Source organism: Puntigrus tetrazona, chromosome 8, assembly GCF_018831695.1.
Source record: "Puntigrus tetrazona isolate hp1 chromosome 8, ASM1883169v1, whole genome shotgun sequence".
NCBI lineage: Eukaryota > Metazoa > Chordata > Actinopteri > Cypriniformes > Cyprinidae > Puntigrus > Puntigrus tetrazona.
Window position 1 is genome coordinate 14,386,513 of NC_056706.1, and position 21,347 is coordinate 14,407,859.

The window sequence follows — 21,347 nt, forward strand, 5'->3', positions numbered from 1 at the left end:
CCGAGCTATGCACGCTTAAAAGTGCACTGAGATGCCTGTGAGCCTGTAGAAGAGTTGGGGGGTCTGTGGACCAGACTCCTGTTCCTGCTGAACTGAGCCAGTGTTTCTACAGTACTGTAATCAGCTCAGTAGGCACGGGAGGCCAGGTCCATCTATCTCTCTCACACGCTCACATATGACTCGTGTTTTCAGCATGGGCCACTCGATGGAAGAATCAGATATGGGATAATACTCTTCAGCTGAAGGTGCTTAGCACTTCATTTCCCACAAAATATCTCCTAATGACATTTTAAATACAGCCCGTGCAACTAATTCCATTTTTACTAGCCATGGATGGTAATGCATCTTTAAACAGCTTCTAAATATAGTCATTTATGGCTAGCTTCATATTTAACTCCTACATCTGTCATGACTTAGAAGACGGCGTGCTGGCCGCTGGCCGTCCGCTAACTCGATCTGCAGAGGTCCTTTAAAGCACAACTTCCTGTCTCAATTGCTGTCTTTCATAATTCACCCATCAAAGCTAAAAGTGGAGCTGTTTTTACAGTCCAGAGATGCAGATGTTTGGTCTGTGTGGCCATGTCTCGTCCACATTTCCCTGAATTCCTCTGGATTTCGTGTGGATTTTGTGGCCAAGCAGCAGAAAAGAGAGAAACTATTTTGTTTTTCGGCATAGTGGAGGTACATAGTGATGCTAGGAGAAGAAAGAAGAGGAGGAGGAGGAGGAGAAGACGCTAACTCCTCGGCTCCTCATCTCACTGTGGGCTCCATTAGCTCAGTCTGTTTCTCTTCAGTCCTCATTACAGCCATCTCCACCATCTCGTACTCGCTCTTCATCTGTCACGCCAACCCGAGCGCTCTCGGCAAGAGTTTGTTATGCTCGTTGTGAAAGGGATCTCACAATCAGCTCGTTATGAAGGCAACCACGTCGTAGAGCACTGCTACCATAAAGTTTCATTTCACTCCAGAAACCCTCAAAGAGAGTTTGCACAATGATGTATGAATTCTCAGTATGATCCGAAAGCACCATATGCTGGAAAATCTTTTGATGAAGCAATTGGGAAATTAACCAGTGGGGCAGAAAATAACTATTTTATGCTTACCGAGGCTGCATTCTTTTGATATAAAATACAGCAAAAACAATAATATTGTGAAGCAGTATTACAATGTAAAAAAGCTCTTATATTTGAATAGATTTAAAGAACTTTAATTTTCTGTGTCATCCTTCAGAAATCATTTTAATATACTGATTTGCTTAATGTCAATGTAGAAAGCATTGTGCAGCTAAATATTTTTGTGGAAACATTTCATCCAGGATTCTCTTGAATTTTAGTCGGCGTATAAATTCTTCCATTAAAGCGCCAATGGAAGGATAGAATGTCATATTTCCATAATGACCAGCGCAATCTACCAAGAGCAGGACAAATTACCATCTGCTTTAAAACATGGGCGATAAATAATGCTTAAAATTTACCAATCGAAATTTTCTAAAGTCGAGTCACAAAATGAACTCCCAGACTTTTCATCACTAATTTCCCACTGTGCATCTTTTAATGAATCCTGACGGTAGTAGTTTAAATGTTGATTTGCTGTGGCGCACGTTTGTTTCTTGTTTGCCAGCACGTTGTCAGTGTCCTCTCCGACACTTACAGTATTACACTTATTACAGCCGTAACCGACAAAGACCTTGTGAAAAGGAGGTCTCATATTCACGTTTAAGCCACAACCTACCCTTCCCGAACTTCTTTGACACGCGAACGTACAATCATTACACTTTTAGCACTTCGCATCCGCACCGAGATGAAGAAAAGCATTCCCTGAGGTCTGTCATCCTCTCGTCAGGTGCAGAACTTAGCCACTGTGAACAAAGAGTTCAATCACTGTTCACCAATCAGCTAAGCTCTGCACCTGCTCTGAGAGTCTCTCCTCGACGCTCGTGCGTGCCGCTCGTTCACCCACGCCGCTCGTCGGCAGGGAAGCGTTCCTCCTCTGCATTTTCTTGTCATCCTGTCGGAGGCCCACAGAGAAAAGCCATGTCTTCTTTTATTTTTATTTTCTGGAGCTGCGCTAAGACGGTGCCTCCGGTTGCCATAGCAGCCGTCCGAGCGGCGGTTGTGTGGTAATCCCTGGCAATGTGATTTTTATCTTAAGTCACAAATCAGCACGCCAGGAACCCACACAGCCAGCAACATGAAAGGCAAAACCTGCAGATCCTCTTGCTCTCCTGCCACGGAGCACGCTTGGCTGGGCCGCGGATATGTCCCTCATTATCCCCATCAAGACGCGTTTCACAGGCCTCCAAAACTCCAGCCCTCCCTTATGAGGAGACGTTCAGATTTCAGCCCTGACACATTTCTCAGGAGTTCTCTTACACTCGTGGGATATTTTTACTGTTTCTGAAGTACACTGATTGTAATCGGCACACTGAGTATTTCTGAAAGGCATGAGCTGTGGCTGCTTTTAACATCTAGAGATGAAAGCAACTTTGAAAAAATTTTATTTTGAAAACTGACTGACTGGATTGTTTTTTTCTTAAACAGCTTTCAAACTCCACTAAAGAAAGAAAGAAAGAAAGAAAAAAAAGCTAAGACACGTAACTGTGTCTGTAATAAAGAGAATGGAAAATCTATGAAAATTCATTTTCAAACATGTCTTAGAAATGTGCTCTTTGTATTCATGTTATGTTTTGTTTTGGAGTTTTTTTTTTTTACTTTTTATCCTATTTTCAAAAAAAGTCATGTGGTCTAACCCAGTTTTCGAATATTTTTACAGTTTTCATTTTAGTTTAGTTTTTCATTTCATTAAGTTCAAGGTTGTTTTTTTGTGCATACCTGCATTTCTCATTTTTTACTTTTCCATTTAGCTTTAATTTATTTTGTGAATTTACTTTGATTTATTTTATCACTATCGACATTTTTTTCAGTTATCCATTTCAGTCAACTTTGTCCATCTCGCATACACACAAGCATGTACCATTTTAGTTTTCCTTTATTTATGAAATTTAGTTTTAGCGTTAGTGCATTTCTGAGTAATTAAACAAAAAAGTGTCACATCATAGACCCCAAAATGAAAAAAAACTGAAAAGCGCAACACGCATTATTCAGGCCTAATAGCTTTTCCTGACACGCTGTTTGCTGTACTTCAAAACAACAGGTGTAATCTGCTATCAGAATTTCGCACATTTCAGGGCACGTCTGAGTGAGGCAGACGCCCGGTGAGTGCTGAAGAATTATTGACAGCGGCTAGACGCTGACCTCTGAAGACAAACAGGCTCTTTGAGAATGAAAATGGCGCATTAGCGCAGCACAAATTGCAGGATGATCGCTTTGACCGACGTGATTCATCCAAGTCATGTGACATAAACCGCAACGTCTTGGAAAAGCCACCCGTCTCCTCCGAGTCCCCAAACAAATAAAACTGTCTTGCCGGCAGATGAAAAGCACCACAGCTTCACCAAAAACGCTGGCGTGGGACAACTAATGGATTTATCTCCGGGCCCATAAGTCGTCTCTTTCCCATAAGCTGACGAGCGGCCCGTGTCGCTCGGTTAAACAGAATAATATCTCGGTGCGATGGTGAGATAGACGGCTTCAAAGCCAGACAATTACCCTTTCTTCCACTCACGGTTACTACAATATCAGTCTTTTAAGGAAGCAACAAATTAGGAGTTGTTATGTGGACCCAGGGAATCCCTCCCTTGTGGAGGAAGGAATTCGATGCAGTAAGAGCCCAGCGACCCACGTCTTTCCTAAAGCCCCGTCTGAAAAAAAGGTGCTGACCCGTTTCTTTTCTCGTGCTTGGGAATTGTTTGAGGAGCACATTCCGAATTCATCGTAATACAAACAGATCTGGACAGGCTTCCTGGAAAAGCGCAGAAGAGGCAGACGGGAGCTTCTGGAAGAATGTGAATGTGGTGGTGGTGGCCAGGACACTGGGAGTGGATCTTTAATAATGTGGGGAGTAAAAACAAAAGGGCTTTTTTATGACTTCTGCCTCTCTCGGGCCACTGAGTAACTTTTTCAAAGCTGCTCTTACATAATAGGAGATTTTTTATGTCAAATGCGTCCAAAAATAACCAAGTAATGGGACCCGTCGTTACTCAGCCATTAAAATCTGTTGACGGTGCAGCTGGAGACGGCAGGAGTTGATTTTAAAACATTTCTCGATTTCCAAAAAACCTTTTTGTAGCATTTTTTGAGAGTGAGCCGATATAAATTGTAAATCATTTTGTCTTCAAGCTATATAAAGGTCAGAAGAGACGTGACACTCTTACCTGATTTGACTGAGTTCACAGAATCATTTCCTCCACAACGCTGCGTGCTGATTGGTCCATGTCATCTTTAATGGTGGCTAGGCAACAGCGTGCTAATGCTTGCTGCCGGGCATCTTCCTGGACCATCAGCTCACCATATAAATACACACCCATGGCCTGCCGCACACACACACACACACACAAACACACACACACATACTTGAATCAAAAAGTATTCTTTATAGAGCGAGATCTGAGCTCTGTTCCTAAACCTAGTGAGCTTTGTCATTTCCTGCTACTTATGGAGATTCCTTCCAAAGCAGCAACCTGACTGAAATGTAACTTGACTTTAAATGTAATAAATTACTGATAAATTCATATATCAATAATTATATTACAAAATATTTATTGGAGGATGAAAATAAACATTTTTATTTAGTAAGTATTTACTGATAATAATCTGAATTAAAATAAAAAATATATAAAAAAAGTTCAGCAACTCTACAATTATTTAATAAAACACATTCTTTATAATCATAAAAATGATCAAAAAACAAAAAATATATTTTTAAGTATATTTAGATAAATAGAAAGTTCAAAAGAACAGTATTTGAATATTTTATAAGTTATATAATATCGTTTACTGTCACATTTAAAAAAATTAATGCATGCTTGTTTTATATATATTAGTGTCACCAAAAGATTAATTGTCATTATTCTGAATCACATTCAAAATAAATTTTTTATATTATATACTGTATATTCATTATGTATATATCAATACATATACATACAATATATATTTTGAAAATCTACATTTATATATTCATACTATTTTATTGAATATATAAATACATTTCATATATAAACAAAATATTTTTCTTAAATATAGCAATGCATGTATTTATATATACATAATAAATATACACAGTATATACAAGTATATTATGCAAACAAAAAGTTATCATTTGACAGCACTAATACATATATACACACATACACATACATTATTGCTTTATTAATGATATACATATATATTTAAATCAAGTGAACATATATTATTAGCATTTACTATTTTAAAGATTTTTCACTAAGCTCTTTTCTATTAAGAGTGCATGCAATTCTGTCTTAGGCAAAAGTCATACATCTAAAGACTGAAATCAAAATAACTTTTGAAATGTGGCATGAACATGCCTTAAAAGGCTGCATATAAAGGCATCTCATGAGGTTTGGGAACAGAGCGCTGGAGAACAGCTCATGTACCTGGTCATGGATCAGAAAGTGCTCAACGTCTCGGTATGCCGCTGTGTGTTTGTGCTTGACCGCAAGTTCACACCAGCGATGTTTCACCTAATAAGAAAGAGACAGATAGAAAGTGATTAAACAAGATGAAAGCAGCTCAACAGCTCCCTAATAGCACCGGGCTCACGGGACGTCACCACCTGCGGGAATCACACGCTAATGGGGAAATCTGGGAAAGCACATGACTCTGTGGTTTTGTTACCAGTGTGTTTTATGTTGAGGCAAGCGCGTGTCAGTGGAGGTGTGTGCTCTGTTTATGTTCCATGTTCTCTCTCTCTCTCTTGTGTATAAATGGAGGCTGTGTTAGAGCAGCAGAGCGGAGAGATCACAGACTGGCTCTGTCTCTCCCTCGTTCTCATTCCTCTTCTTGTTCTCTGCTGTCATTCAACTCTTCCTTCACAGTGACCTAACAACAGCAGCGCTGAGCACGGCCCAAAACCTGACCTCATACGTGATCTCATTACACTTCTCTTTCTCTGCCACGCTGAAAAGTATTAGGAGTGACAACTGTATTTAAAGATTACAATGTTTCGTTTGTCAGTACAAGCTCAATCAGCACCATTTGCCGCATGAAAAGAGAAAAAAAGAATTAGGGCTGTCACGATTAATCGATCGGAGTACTTGATTTAGAATGTAAAAAAAAAATGATATAAAATATGATGATCCTTTGGGTGATGTTAATGTAGAACTGGCTGATGTGTATGAAAAATATTAATACATTAAGCATTATAAAATTAATTGTTCAATAAAATCAAGAATTACTTTTTAAAAAAATTCTTAGTTACAAAAAAAATGTAATAATATATATATAACATTTTAATCAATTACCAAAACACCAAACACTTTTAAGTGATTTCTTCCACACTCAAATCATGTTAGTTTACGTTTTAATTCGTTTTAATACGTTTGTCCTATTCACTCCCATTGTAAGTGAAACACTAAGGGAGCGTGGAAGCATGGCGCTTCTTTAAAACACTAGTATCAAGTATCTTTTTTCACAGTTTAATCAACTTTGGGTCACTTTTTAGTCAGCTAACCAATCACAGTTGAGGAGGAGTGGGACTAATACGAACTAACCATCACACTTCGCTTTTACTAAAACTAAAACAATGGAGAAGTTAATACTCCTTGTCTCCGAGTATTTATCTCAATATGAAATTGCAAGACTACCATAATATAGTTTTTTTTTTTAATGCTTCATAATGAAAAATGTCAATCGCAATACATCTGCCACTACATATAAGCAGATATTCCGTATCATAGCAACCGCAGCGTCTCAACTGAAAAAAAGAAAGAAAAAAAAATACTGCAGACGCACTCAAAAGCGCACACATCTGGGAATTTTCAGCAGGATAAAATCACTTTGGTGAACAAGCGACTCAAGCCAGTTTTTTTTTAAGAAAATGAAGGACAAGGTAATTAACACCACGCCATAAACACTTTTGATTTTGCTTAAGTGAATCACTGGATTCAGAGGTTGGACATGATGGCTCTGCATCATAATAAGCATATTAGTGATTTTAAGTGAAATCTGTCATTCCCTTTTCATCTCTTTACGCCTCTCGTTGGCTCCCCCACACACAGCAGGGGTTTAATTGAAGCTGAATGGGTAGGAGCTCACAGGGCCTGAAGGTGGCAGGCAATTTAATGATTAATGAAGTAAGATTGTGTGAGAATGTTTGCTTAAAGACGAGGTGTGAAGTGACTCAGGAAAACAACAGGAAGCAGCAGCGCTGCAAGAGCCTTCCGGTCACAAATCACCGTCTATATAAGCAACACGTTCAAATGTCACAGAGCTTACGAGGAATGAAGTTTTCTCCTCCTCTCCCGCCAACACCAGTAACACCCCTCTGTCCTCACCTGCCCGCAAACCTTATCATTTCAGCTGATCGCTGTCGCGTTTCGTGTAGTTTTGTTCTTTCCCTTTCACGTGTCAGATGTTATGTCATGCATTTTTAATCAACTGCTTTCCATGCAAAAGTATGCTCAGACACGATTTCCGTCTCCACTGTTCAGTCAGTTTCAGTTCGCATTTCAGCACGGATCCAAAACGAACACCTGCCAAATGCTAAATACAAGAAAAATTACCATTGCACCTCTATACAAGTCTATGCGGGAACATATTCATAGATCCACGTGGTAACACATTCCTGTTGGTAAACCAGCGAAGTGAATTAATATTAATATAGGGATAATATATTTTCACCAACAGACTGGCTTTACTTTAATGCAGCTGTCATAAAGAAAATGAATCTCGTGGTAAAATAAAATAGTTATTTGTAATATATTCTTCTGAATAAGTGCATGTATAAATGTATGTACATACCAAACATTTTTCCCTTGACACAAAAATGTTGCTGTTTCTTTGCAGTGGAAATGTTGGCAGGCAGGTACAAATCTGAACTACTGGCTGGTTGGGCTTTGTGAACTTGTGAAAGACTTGTGAGAAAAAAAACAAACACGCACAGAATAAGAACAAAACCCTTTCCCGCCAGGGTCACAGAGCCGCCCGGAGCCCACAAAAGCCACAGTGACGACAGCCACATACACACACATCAGTAATTAGCAGTAGGGCAAATCCTTCACACACTGAATAGCAGGCCTAATGTGCGTCTGTCTAGACACAAACAGCAAGCAAACCTGTGTGTGTGAGAGAAAGCCTGCTCTCGCCTGGGGTGTGGTAATAGTAGAGTTAATGATAACACTGATCTAAACTCCCACAACAGGAAGACGTTTTCTTTAGTCAGACAGCCTGACCTACATTAACCTAACCTGAGGACACTTGAAGAATCCAATAAACTTAATACGCACAAGGCATCAGGTAGCTCACTCATTAAAACTGATGGGAAGAGGAAGGATTTAAGAGGTACTGTAGGTGGTGAATGTGAGAGAAAATTGTACGAATGATGATCTGATGGCTTAAAGGGATAGATCATCCAATTACTAACATTACAGTCTGTTTCTTGCACAAAACTTTAAACCCAGCATACGAACAGTATGGAAAACTCATGTTTTAAACATATACATTTTAGGCCATGCTAATAAAATATTATACATATATAACATATGGTATTATAAAATATACATGATGTATACATATATACAATTTCACTTAATTTATTTTAAGTTAACTTGCATTTATGATTACACAATCATTCAAAAGTTTGGGGAGTAATTGTATTATTTTAGATTAAAAAAAAATAATAAACTAACATTTATTAAATTGATTTAAAGAACACCATAGACATTAATAATGTTAAAAGGACAGTTTATCTATCTATATATATACATAAACATGCATACAGTATATTTTAAAAATATTTACAATATATTTTATATCATATTATTGCTATCATATTATGTTTATATTATATTATAGTGTTACTCAAACACCAAGTCAGTATATTGAAATGATTTCTGAAGGATCATTTCACATTACAGACTGGAGTAATGGCTGCTGAATATTCGGCTTTCCCATCATAGAAATAAATGATCATTTAAAAACAGTTATTCTTTAATAATATTACAGTTTTATAGTATTTTAGATCAAACAGCATAGGAGACTCAAGGGTAAATGGATAATGACAAAACATTAATTTTTGGTTGTACTGTTCCTTTAAAGCAACATCATGGCCGATCACTATTGGCTGACTCGTGTGTGCCCAAATCAGACTGAAGCAACATGCTATGAGAATCAGTGAGTACAGTCTGCATCTGTGGGAGCGTTTCTGTGTGCATGTACACGTATGCTTGCAGTAATAAATTGTGGAATGTCCCGTATAATTACTGCGTCTCTGGAGAGAGAGAGAGCGAGAGAGACGCAGGCAGGCACACTGCAGCTGTCCTGCCTCAGGGGTCTCCCCAGGAATGCAGCTCAACTCTGATCCCCTCTGCAGCTGCCGGGTCTATACGGGGCACAAGGGAGGGCACAACGGCACACATGCACGTAATTTCAATTACGAAAACCCGTAACCATGCATGCACAAGCTCATATCATGAGCAAACTAATATCAATACGTGCCTTTTAAAACAAGTAGGTTAATCCACGTTGGACACATGGTGACATGATACGCGCACATTGAGACTGATATAAAGATACGCCAGCCTTACATGGACTTCCTGATACAGCAGATGGCAAGACTACAGAGGCTCCGTCCAAACCACATAAAAACCTCAAGTCATTTATCACCAGTGATGCAATATTTAATAATATGTCAAAGGTGCAACCCCGAAATGTTGTAACACTTGCTGTAGGTCACACCGCCCTGGGAACAGATCATTCCAGAAGTCTCTTTGAGTTTAATTACTGTACAATTAAAGTTATTTGGTTCATTTTGATTGTGCTTTCTGGTAGTTTTCATGTAGTGAAATTGTTATTGGGTTTAATGTATCATTCATTAATAACTGTGTACAGAAAACATTCCCACACAAATTTCCTAGGTGCATATTATTCTCACACACATTACTCTCAGTCCAGTGTAAAAGGATTATTCTCAACAAGAGAGGATGTCCCCACAGTAATTAGCATCAAATCACCATATAAGGGCTTTCTGCACCTGTCCAGATACAAACACATCCATGTAAAGATGAGCTCTCATCTAAGAGCAAAATATGTTAGTAAAACCAGGGGTGCCATTTCTAAGGCCACTGTCAAAATTTCTTTTTCATATATATTACATTTAAACGGCACACTATTTCCTGCTTTGACACAATCTGAATTGTACAAAGCGCAATATAAATAACAGTGACTTGGCTATAAAATTGTTAACTTAAAAAATACTTCTACACCACAAAAGATTTCTCTTATCATTGTGAAATATGTTCTTTTGAATGTTCTGTTTACTCAGTCATCACTGAATGTTCTATTTACTCAAAAAAGTCACAGTTCCCACAAAACATTTTAGAAAAACAAATGTTGATATCAGCATGTTTGATATTTGATGGATCATGTGACACTTATGACTTGAGTAACAGTGGCTGAAAATCTGCTTTACCATCACAGGAAAAAAAATGACATAACAGGAATAAATAAGTGCAACCCATTTGCAAATGTGTGCACACAGGTTCTATTATCAAAAAGTTGAGTATATGTAGTAATCGAAAGAGTACTTTATGTCAATGTTTTATATTCCGATAAAATGCTTTTCATCTGATCTCTCATCAAGCAGCCCATGTTTGGATTCATGCGATTGTGTCCTGGCTGCAGGAGCACACAATGCACATGCAGATTTCTGATATGCCTTTTATCAATCCTTCTCTTCCTGGCTGGTTGTCCGTGTGAACTTTGCGACCGGGTTTTGAGAGTAGCTGTGATACAATGCGTTCTGTGTGCCTGACCGACAGATGGTACTCGCACTCACACGTGCAATACACACACACACACACACACACACACGAGTCCTCACATGAAACAGCATACCACAACGCTTAGCCCTCACGCTTTTGCCTGTGCTCACACGAAACACACGGCACACATGACACGCCAAGGAGTGAGAGGTGCTATTCTCTCCTGACTGGCATGCTTAATCTAAGTGGACTCCATCCCAAATACTGTTCAAACACCTCAAAAACTCCTACGCAGGCTCGTGAAGTACCATATTGTGTAATGGAATGGAGGCTGCACTGAAGGCGTATTAACTAAAACCCGTGTCCTAAATTTGACCCGCGAGTATTCTTCTAAATGCACCATAGAGTTATAATACATTTTAAAAGGAAAAAAGTTCAATAAAACCGTTCCAAACCCGCAAGACCTTCGGAACATAAAATTAAGATATTTTTTGGTATGGTGGTGAACATGCATTGAAGCGTACATATATTAATATAAATAATATAAAAAAAGTCCTTATTTTTTTTCTTGGCAGAAAATTGGCAGAAAATTGAGGTTGAACCACTGATGTCACATGGACTATTTTAATAATGTCCTTACTACCTTTTTGGGTCTTAAAAATGTGGTAGTTGTCATGCTCTCCATCAAGGGTCGAAGAGCTCTTGTGTTTCATTAAAAATATGGTCATTTGTGCTCTTAAGATTATTAAAGGTATTACGGGTTTGTAACGACATGAGGGCGAGTAATTAATGACAGAATTTTCACAGGTTAACTATCCCCAAATATTCTCAAATGCAAAGAAGTGATAGTTTCAGCTGGTTTACTTTACATAAAGCTATTTAATATATGGAGCCTGCCGGTGCAAAACTATCACAATAAGATGGTTTCCAGGATATCTCTATGCAGGTATTCTGATTATTTTTATAAAAGTGCTGTCCAGGTTCAGTCAAAAGATCCCATTCCCATTCTCAGTGATATTCTGATCTCGAGGTATGGCTCAGAACCCTAAATCCAAATAAGTCTACATGAAGTTTCCACCCATTTTAAAGCATGCCAGGTGAAAATTATAAGTCTGATCACTTCACAGAAGTAAATAGTACACGTCTCTTCAACAAGCCACACACTCAGAGACATAATTCACGTCTGCAGACGAGTCATGACGAGTTATTTTAATACTAAGGGTTAGGGGTTTGTTCAAATCCCTAACCCTCACTGTGAGCAATATTAATGGCCATGCTTGCCTTTGCAAGCACCACTAATTATGAAATATCCAGTGATTCATTTCTTATGTGAGAACAACGCCCAGTCATGACCTACACAGACAGAGTGGCGCCGACCACACCTCTCATCTTTATTATGACCTTAAAGCAATCTTCATGCAGCGCTAATAATTATGCACAGCTAATAAGTACAGCACTCGCATCTATTTTAAAACACCAAAATTATGTGTCTGCAGCAATTCACAAAAGGAAAATCAAATGCTAAACGGTGACGGTGCTTCAGGATGGTAAAAAAAAAAACTAATGTCGAGAGGAGAATTAAATCTGTCTGAAAGAAAAGATGACCATCAGAGCCTGGGAGCAGCAGCGGAGAAAAGAAGCCAGAGAGCGGGTGGGACGGAGGGAGGGGCACGTGGTAGTAATAACCTGATTTATTTTTAGAGGGCCTTTTGTTTTTCCTGGAAGGTCTTGACGAAAACCTCCCATTGGGCCTCAGTTTGAAACTAACTGTGGTAGTCTGGGACTTACTGTGGTCACCGTTTCGTATTATCTTACATCTTTCACGCTGCCAAATAGTGCTTCATTTCAAAAGAACGTTGTGGTAGGTCACTGCTGGCCTGCCAAATTTTGCTCCCAAACAGAAGCTGGCCTCCTCTGAATTGACTAAGAATCACAAAGTGGCCTAATTGGCTGCCGGGACAGTAATTGAATCAGGAGGCAAATACCACAGAGGTTAGCGTTTGGCTAGCGTGTGCATGGCCCCAAACCCCTACAAGAAGAATACTCGTCACATAATCTGAGAGAAATCAGATAGCTTCTCTCGCACTCTCGACTGATTCGGCCAAGCAAGAGGACGTTTCAGGGAATTTAAGTAGACATGATATTTTCGAAACCTCTCTATCTTAAACAGAACGATGAGATTACTTACAAATAAATACGAGCAACTTATTCAGAGGAGTAAAGGAGTAAATGTCAGTGGTGTTGGTGTTACAGTGTACAAACTCTAGAATGAGAGCGACATAAAATGATAAGATTGATGGATTGGTGTGATTTTTCAGCTGTGAGCATAAGAGGTGTTGGTGGTGACATGACAAATGAGTTCAACCTGCCTCTAGTCAATATTTGAAAAGGTGTGGAGAGGAAACAGCAAAAGAAATGAAGGTATTAAGAACACTTCTCCTGTGCAACTTAATGAAAAATAATGATTGTTTCTTTTTTCAAATAGTTCTTGTGAATGCTCCGCCCCCAAACTCCTAAAAAGGGTTATGCATCTCGCCATAGAATAAACCATTTCAACATTGAAAAATAACAAAGAGAAGGATCGGTCTTCAACAACTATGAACTATTAAGACACTAATAGGCGATAACGTGAATGCACTGAAGCCATAAAACAGATGTTTTTAGTTTTCTGACTGTCTTAACCTAGAATTCAACGTAATTGATGAGACCACAAAATAGTAGACAGTCTCCATAGATGGATAAGTAGTGATGCTAGGAGCAGGTCTGGAGGTGAAGTAAACAGTTCAGTGAAGCGGTGTGATGAGGAAATATATGTAGGAGTGTTGGTTACCTCAGCATCCTGGGTCTGTAGGTTATAAGTGGTCTGAAGGAGTCTCAGTGTGGACAGACTCAGCTTTGGTTCCTCTAGAAGAAACTCCAACAGAAGAACCAACTGCTCTGGACTCAACTGAAACAGAAAAACAACATTTTTGAACTTTCTATTTATCAAGGAATCCTAAAATAAATGTATCTGGGATTCCACAAAAATATAACGCTGTTTCAGAATAGATAATAAAAATATGTTTCTTGAGCAACCAAGTGGCAGTGAAGACTGGAATAATGCCTGCTGATTTTAGCTTTGCAATAAATATGGCAATAAATTACAGTTTTTAAATATAATAAAAAGGAAAAAGCTATTAAAAACTGTAATAATAATATTTTACAATATCACCTGTTTTAATGTCTTTTTAATAAAAAAAAATGCAACCTTGGTGTGAATAAGCAAACATCCTTAGAAAAAACTATATATATATTTAAAATTACGGTATTGATAAATAATACATTCTCAAGTTCAACCAAATAACAAACATTTAGAGAGTCAAAATTTATTTGATTAGATTTATTTTTAGCATCCTAGATTGGTGTTTTGTTTTAATTTCATTCATAATTACGACACAGTCTGACATGTAGACCAAATTCCAAATAAACCACACCACAAAATTATTTACAGGTTTCAAATACCTCAAAAAAACATCCAAGAAGCGTGATGGCATTTTCAGAAGGTTGAATAAGACATCAATGCTGTCTTTGAAGACTATCAGAGAACCGAGCAGGAAAAGAGGAGCTCAAGCGATAGCTCGGAGTGGGAAGAGCATTCCAGCGAGGTAGAACGAGCGTGAGAGGAAATAACATATTGTGCATATTAAACCTCCCTCCCTTAAAAGAGCTCCTCTGATAATCTTCAGAATAAGAGGAAAATCACATTTCTCTCTTCTCCAAAAAGCAAAGTCTGCATAATGGTTTCTAGAGTATAGACAGCTAATGGAGGGAAGGAATGCTTTGGGATTTGGGCAATGGAAAGATGCTTTAAAGTCTCATCTTGCAGTATGGAAATCAGGCCTAAACCAATTATCGCATGAAATGGCTATATTTACAGGGGATTATGTTTCTTTTTTAATTCTTAGCCCGCTTACTCTTGTTTTAAGCCATGTTTTAGTGACTAAAATGTAACGTTCAAGATGTAGTGAACCGTACATAGAAACAAGCCACAACAGCCTCGGACAGGTAGAAATGAAAAGCCCCTTGTGCTGTACATTGGCATGAGATTATCAAAAAATTGTGCTGCCCTTTGAAAGCAACAACAGGATTTATGAGTCATCCTCATAAAACACATGCCGCCAAACGTTTATAAAGACACAACGTGAGTCACAGCGAAATATTTAAGAATATCGCTGACCTGACAGCATGCTTATATTATTGGCTGGTGTGTTTAAGAAAAAAAAGTCTGAGAAATAAATTCTGTCCTGCTGCTTTTATCTCAAGTCAAAAATCTGGTAAAAATTTATAAAAAAAAAAAATTGCAGCAGTTGCCAGAAATTCACTGGAAAATACAGTGATAATGTTCAGGTGTTACAGGATCCCTGCCTTCATATTTTACGGCTCACAATATACAATACATCTCATTACTGATGTAATATCAATATACCACTCTACTTGAACTAGTAAACTGGGTTTTGTATCTTAAATATAACTACCATGGAATATCTAATAGATTTTTACACTGTCTAGGCTACTATGTGATAAAGTAACCAATGTTACTTTAACCAATGAACAGGTTTTTACAATAGCATTTCTGCAGAGAGAGCAGACTGATGTGACTGGAGATGGAGAGAGAAACAGGAAAAGGGAAATGGAGGAGTGAGCGAGGGACACGTAGACAGAAAGCGAGAGAGAGCTGGCAGAAAGAGTGATGTGGTAGGAGATGGGTGGTGGCAGGCCTGCTATTATTACTCCATTATCACATCAGGATCTGTAGAGCAGTGATGCACAGTCTCCTCCCTCCTGTGCCACTTCCCTTTCTCTGTCCGGCCAAACCCGCACGCGCACACACACACACACACACCGCTGCGTAGCCTGGGACATCTCTCATTCACAGCTCCTGTTGTTTTAAATTAGTTACACCTTAATGTGGTGAATGAAGTAAGCAACAGTCATCATCATTAGCATTTTCAAATTACTTTTGTGAATGCAACTTCATCAACGGCTTGATCCGTTGAAATATCCTTCCCTAAAATGGTTAGGAAACGTAATGTTGCACCCCGCCTAACCAAAATAAGAACTATATTTGTCTACATTACTGAAAGAGGGAACTATTTCACTCTTGACTGCTCGGTGGCCATTCAAAGGCCTTAAAAGAACCAGAACTCGGGACAAAATAACTATGTCGAAATTACAGTAATTTGACCGTGAGAAACCCAATAAAGTCATCCCGCTTTGAAGAATAAGTGGCAAGGGTCAACTGTTTTCCCGCTCAAATCCGCTGTGAAGAATTAATGTGGTGGAAAGCAAAGACTTCTCACTTTCGGCCGATAAGCGGGTGCATCGCCGCCTCGGCCTCCGCTCTGTCATTAAGAGCCATTCAAGGGCCCACCCAAGATCATCGGATCCGCCGCCTTTGAAAGACGAGAGGAATTTAAAGTCATAAAAGATAGAGGGGAGACGAAAGCCCTGCTCCACACTCAATTTGCCTCAGGGAATGGCAATTGTTTCGGGATGGCAATAAAAACTTTTCCACACAGGGAACAAACAGCCCCGCTTTGCCCAAGTCCACTTGTCTTGTCAAAAACAGGGCAGGAAAGAAAGAGAGGTGATCAGCTATCCAGGGAAAACACCCTTTCACAATACATCACTGCAAAAAGCTAAACGGGATTTTCCGTCACTTAGTTGGACTCAAGGAGCAAGATGATGACTGGATTTTGGCGTCAAGAAGGTTTCTGGGTCATTTTTTTGTCTGATCGATTAGATTATCCAAACATAAAAAACTGCATTTTAACTAGACTTTGAAAAACCATGAAATCAAAACATGCAGAAAAAAAGCTTAAAAGGAAATTATATCTTATCATTTTCCCTCATGACTGTGTGTCAGAAAGTCTTAAAGTATCACATAATATTTTTAGTAATATTAAGAAATTAAGAAATAATATTCAGAAATTAGACAAAGCAAGGTTAGTTAAGGCTGTAAAATATCATGTAGGGATATTTTACTGGATGGGTCAATTGCACAACATTTTGGAGTCATTCCATTTAAATTTTAGATTCAATACAATTGAAGAAATTGATGTTTTAAAATATATTTGTAAAATATTTTTACCACGTACAATCGTCATACATCATTTACAGAAGAAAGCAAAGGTGATCGTATCACCTCTAGAACAAAAACACACAGACAGAAAGCAACAAAGTGGATATTTGCTGAGATCACGAGTTAGAAAGTCATGCTCAAGGCCTAATTATTTTCCAACCCTGAATCCATCATTTTGTCATTCGTGCCAAATCAAACAGAAAACCCCAAAATCCATCATTCGCCATTAACACACTTGCCTCTGTGACCCGTCCGCTGTAAGACTCCCTCCACGAGCACAGCTCCACACATGCAGTTACTCTGGGCCGAGCGTGTGTTTGGTTTTCCGCTGCCTTTTTCATTTCTCTCCACATGAAAGGCTCTTTTCATGCAGTGTCCATTAAAGCCATGGAAAAGTTAGCAGCACGCAAATAAACAGAGCGAGGAGCTTAATGAAAAATGATGTACTTTTAAATCAGGAGAGCTTTCCTTTGCCTTAATTCATCTCAATCACCTCTGTTTTAGTCGTCGATGCAATATCCAACCACTTCTAAGAGAGTAATCTTAATAAAATACTTGATCGTCTCCAAAAACCCTTTCAATGAAAGTAAAAAAAGACACAATTCAGAGCTAGCAGAGAGGACAAGCAGAATTTACCACTTCCCCGACCGTCTCCTATAAAGAGGCTAAAAAAGCAGCGAATAAGAGGACGATGTGGTGGGTAAAGAAGCACAGTGACTCATAGGTGCTGAGATTATGTTTCTGTTTGTGGAAAGTGAAAGAAGGCTCACACACATACAGACACACCCTGCCACCGTTATTCCTACACAAGCTGCAGGCAAACCTGGGATAATTCATCCAAAAATTAGTTCTGTCATTATTTACTCACCCCGGTGTTACTCCAAACCTGTATGACTTTCTTTTGTGAAACACAAAAGGTGGATTTTTAAAGAATATCTTTTTCAATACAATGAGAGTGAATGGAGACTTGTGCTGTCAAGCTCTAAAATGACCAAAAGCACCATAATGTTTCATAAAAGAGGTCCATACAACTCAAGCGCCATATTTCAGGTCTTCTGAAGTTATATGTTAACTTCCATTGTGTCTATTGTATGTGCCTCTAGGTCCTTTTCAGGCTTCAAAGCTTCAGTACCATTCACTGTAACTGTATGGAAAAGTACAAGCGGCAAGTGCAATATTCCACATTTCTCCTAGTTTTGTTCCACAAGTTGCACAAGTCTGTAACAACATAAGGGTAAGTAATTAAAGACAGAGTTTTCATGTATGAGTGAACTATTTCTTTAGGTGCTTTTGGAAGCACCTACACTACCATAAAACAGAAGCAAAAAAGAGAGAAAAAAAAAGTACTTTATTTGTGTGAAGGAACAGGGACTGCAATATGGCAGTGTGTGTTATTCTGTGCAAGGGGAATTTCCCTCCAATTAGACTAACAATGTTCTGACACAAAGTTTTACGTTCATTCAGGCTGAATGACAGTTTTGGAGTAAAATCACATAGGAAACCAGTGACATGTTCCACAAACACAGGAAAAAGGCCAAATGTTCTTTCACCTTTTGTTCACTCAGTGTGTGTCTCTGTTTCAAGCCTGTCTGGAATAGGAATCTAAAATAAAATTCTAAAAATACATTCTGTAGGTCGGGTGGATTGTTCGTTAGAATTTCTCCCCTGATAAAAATTAAGCCATAAATAGCAGCTGACGATCAACATGAACTTCAGATAAAAGCTTAGGGAAAATAAAATTGTTTAGGTGCTTTAAAAGGTCCACTTTTGGTTTCAGTTTTAAACAAATTAATTATCTTATATTTACCTTCTTTGCCATTCAAAAAACTCAAAAGGCCAATGGACCTTAAAAAGTACAAATATTGAATGTAGTTTCTGAAATGGTTTATAAAACGGTTTGCATAACTGTCACTGATTGACATTTTGTTTCATAAAAACATTTGCAATTCGACAAAATGCTAGAGAAAGTGTTATTTCCAAAGAAAATTTAGAAACACTGATTTATTGATTTCCTGTACTTGACATTTTACTTTTTGCATAGCATTAGTAACTTTTTTAACAACATGGAATGAGATTATTTAATTGTCTTTCCATGAGGAAGTGTTTAAATGACTCTTATGGTGTCACCATTTTTTTAAGTGACGTTTAAGACATATAATTTGTTTAATAACAGTTCATGTGTCGTACACAACCGTTCTAAAATATGCTCACCAGGGCTGCATGTATTTAATCAAAAATAAGGTAAAATTGAAATATTCTGTGAAATAGTAAATTAGCCAGAAATCTGTCTGTTATGCTGACTTGATGCTTAAGAAACATTTCTTCTTCTTATTAATGATGTATCAACAGTTGTGTGCTCTTTGATGAATAAAAACCACTATAACAATATAAAACTCTTTGGTAAATCTTTGACAATGTATCTAATTGTTATCACTAGAAAAGACATGATTTATGGCTGTAATATTGTTTTAAATAAGTAATGGGATAAGAATTGTGTTATTTGTGAAAAGTGCTCACTCTTGTTTCCCTCTAGAGCCCCTGTATCCTGCCATTGTTAATACAACAGTAGGAATATTAAATTAGGAGCCTAAAACTGCAAACATTCACTGGTGTCTTCTCTGACTTCACTCCAACATCTGGAAATGAACTTCAATTACAAGTCCCAAATCTCAGAGATTACTGTTAATTTACTGTGTCACGGAGTACTGAGAGGCTTCTTCACCAAGCTTAAAAAGTGTTGAATGAGGCCAGAAATGTTGAAGGACGCTAGTGAATTGATGAAGGACAAAGGAAAGCAAAGAGATTAGTCTAAAAGTACAGTTAAATGGATGCAAAAAAACCTGGAGGCAGCCTGGTGCGTTGACGCAAAGCGGAGTTTCGCTTTCATCTGCCGCAAAACCTTGGAAACAGAGATGTTCCCTCTCTTTGAAACCTCAAGCGTTGGGTCCCCTCGAACCTTTGCCCCGTGGAGGGTCTCGTGTGGAAGAATGCACACCATTCACTCCCTGTTATTCTTGCACAAGAGCCTGTGCCTAAGTGGCATTATTAAAACACAGAGTGTGATTTTTGTGGCAGTTTTACTGCTTCTGGGCTTTTTATGCTGTCTGACCACAGCCTCGTAAAAACACACTCCGGCATTGACAGACGGAATAACACCCGGCCTGGGGTACTTGGGTTACACTTGCTTTTTTCCCTGTGTCTTTCTCTCCATTATTGTCTTTATCAGGGCTTTCGCTGTCCCACCGGTAAACTTTGCCTCAGGGTAGACGTACAAAACAGTCAAAGCTCTTTGTCTTTGAACATGGCAGATCTTAGGGTATCTATGCTGTTGCAGGATGATAAATGATGACATATGACACATGACAGTAAACACACATTGGCTCTGTAGTTCAGGTGATATAAGACTCTCAGATTTAGTGGCATCGTGGTTCACTCGTCACCACGGGGAAGGAAAGACTTCTGTGAATTATAGATCATATGAGGGCGGGTCTGCCCTTTATAAAAGCAGCACTGACTGCGTGTCAACTGCACCCAAACCCAACACACTAGAAAAAAAGTAAAATTTTGTCTCATATTCTGGTAAAAAAAAATCAAGAGCAAGATGAATTTGATTCATTTTTTAATTGTTTCATTAATCTAACTACGCTAGTGAAAAAGTAGTTCAAATCTATTAATCTATCTACTGACGTCGATCATAACTATATGTAAATTGCTATTGATGAGGATTGTATGATCTCTGAATAATAGAAGTCTTCTAAGGTATACTGGTAGTAGTAGTCAAATATACTTCAGTATATCTTTATTTGGACTTCAGCACTACTTCTGCACAATTAAAATGTACACAATTAGCTTAAATTAGTTCCAATTTAGCAGACTTTGTTTACTAGTTTAGTATACTAAAAGTACAGTTACAGGGTACTTTTATAAAGTACTGTAAATAAAAATGTAAATGAGTATTATGTATTTGGACAGTAATATATTTAGCATGAAATAACTGTGTTTCAAACACAATCTAGTATATGTATTTTTAACTAAAGTTACATTTCTGAGTTACACCTTTCCAGTTATTTAATTTCAGTTATTTAATTTTTATTCTTTCTTTTTAATAACCATCTAAACACATTTAGGTTCACTATTCATTTCCTGAAAAGAGTATCTTTACTTGTAAATCAATCCTGAAAAAAAAGCAAAAAAAATATAAAAATTAAATATGTGTAGCAATCCAAGCTTTTTTATTGGATAGGTATAGTCAGAAAATAAATAAATAATATAAATGAAAGCAATAAATGCAGGAATGTGATCTGAACATTGTGTGTAGGGCATGTGTGGCAACCATGTCGTCACAGCTTCAACAGCAACTGCAATGTTGATAAAGGACTTTGCAAA

At 38.1% G+C, this 21,347-nt stretch overlaps 1 protein-coding gene across 1 annotated transcript in view; it reads right to left on the reverse strand.

Moving 5' to 3' along the window:
• LOC122350784 (aminopeptidase O (putative)) overlaps window positions 1-21,347 on the reverse strand; it is a 69,644-nt gene that overhangs the window by 913 nt on the left and 47,384 nt on the right. Inside the window, exons 14-16 of the mRNA XM_043247496.1 lie at window positions 13,671-13,787; window positions 5,516-5,602; window positions 4,274-4,429 (exon numbers count right to left, since the gene is read on the reverse strand). Coding sequence (XP_043103431.1) covers window positions 4,289-4,429; window positions 5,516-5,602; window positions 13,671-13,787 — 345 coding nt within the window. The 3' untranslated portion in view covers window positions 4,274-4,288. The remainder of the gene's footprint in view (window positions 1-4,273; window positions 4,430-5,515; window positions 5,603-13,670; window positions 13,788-21,347) is intronic.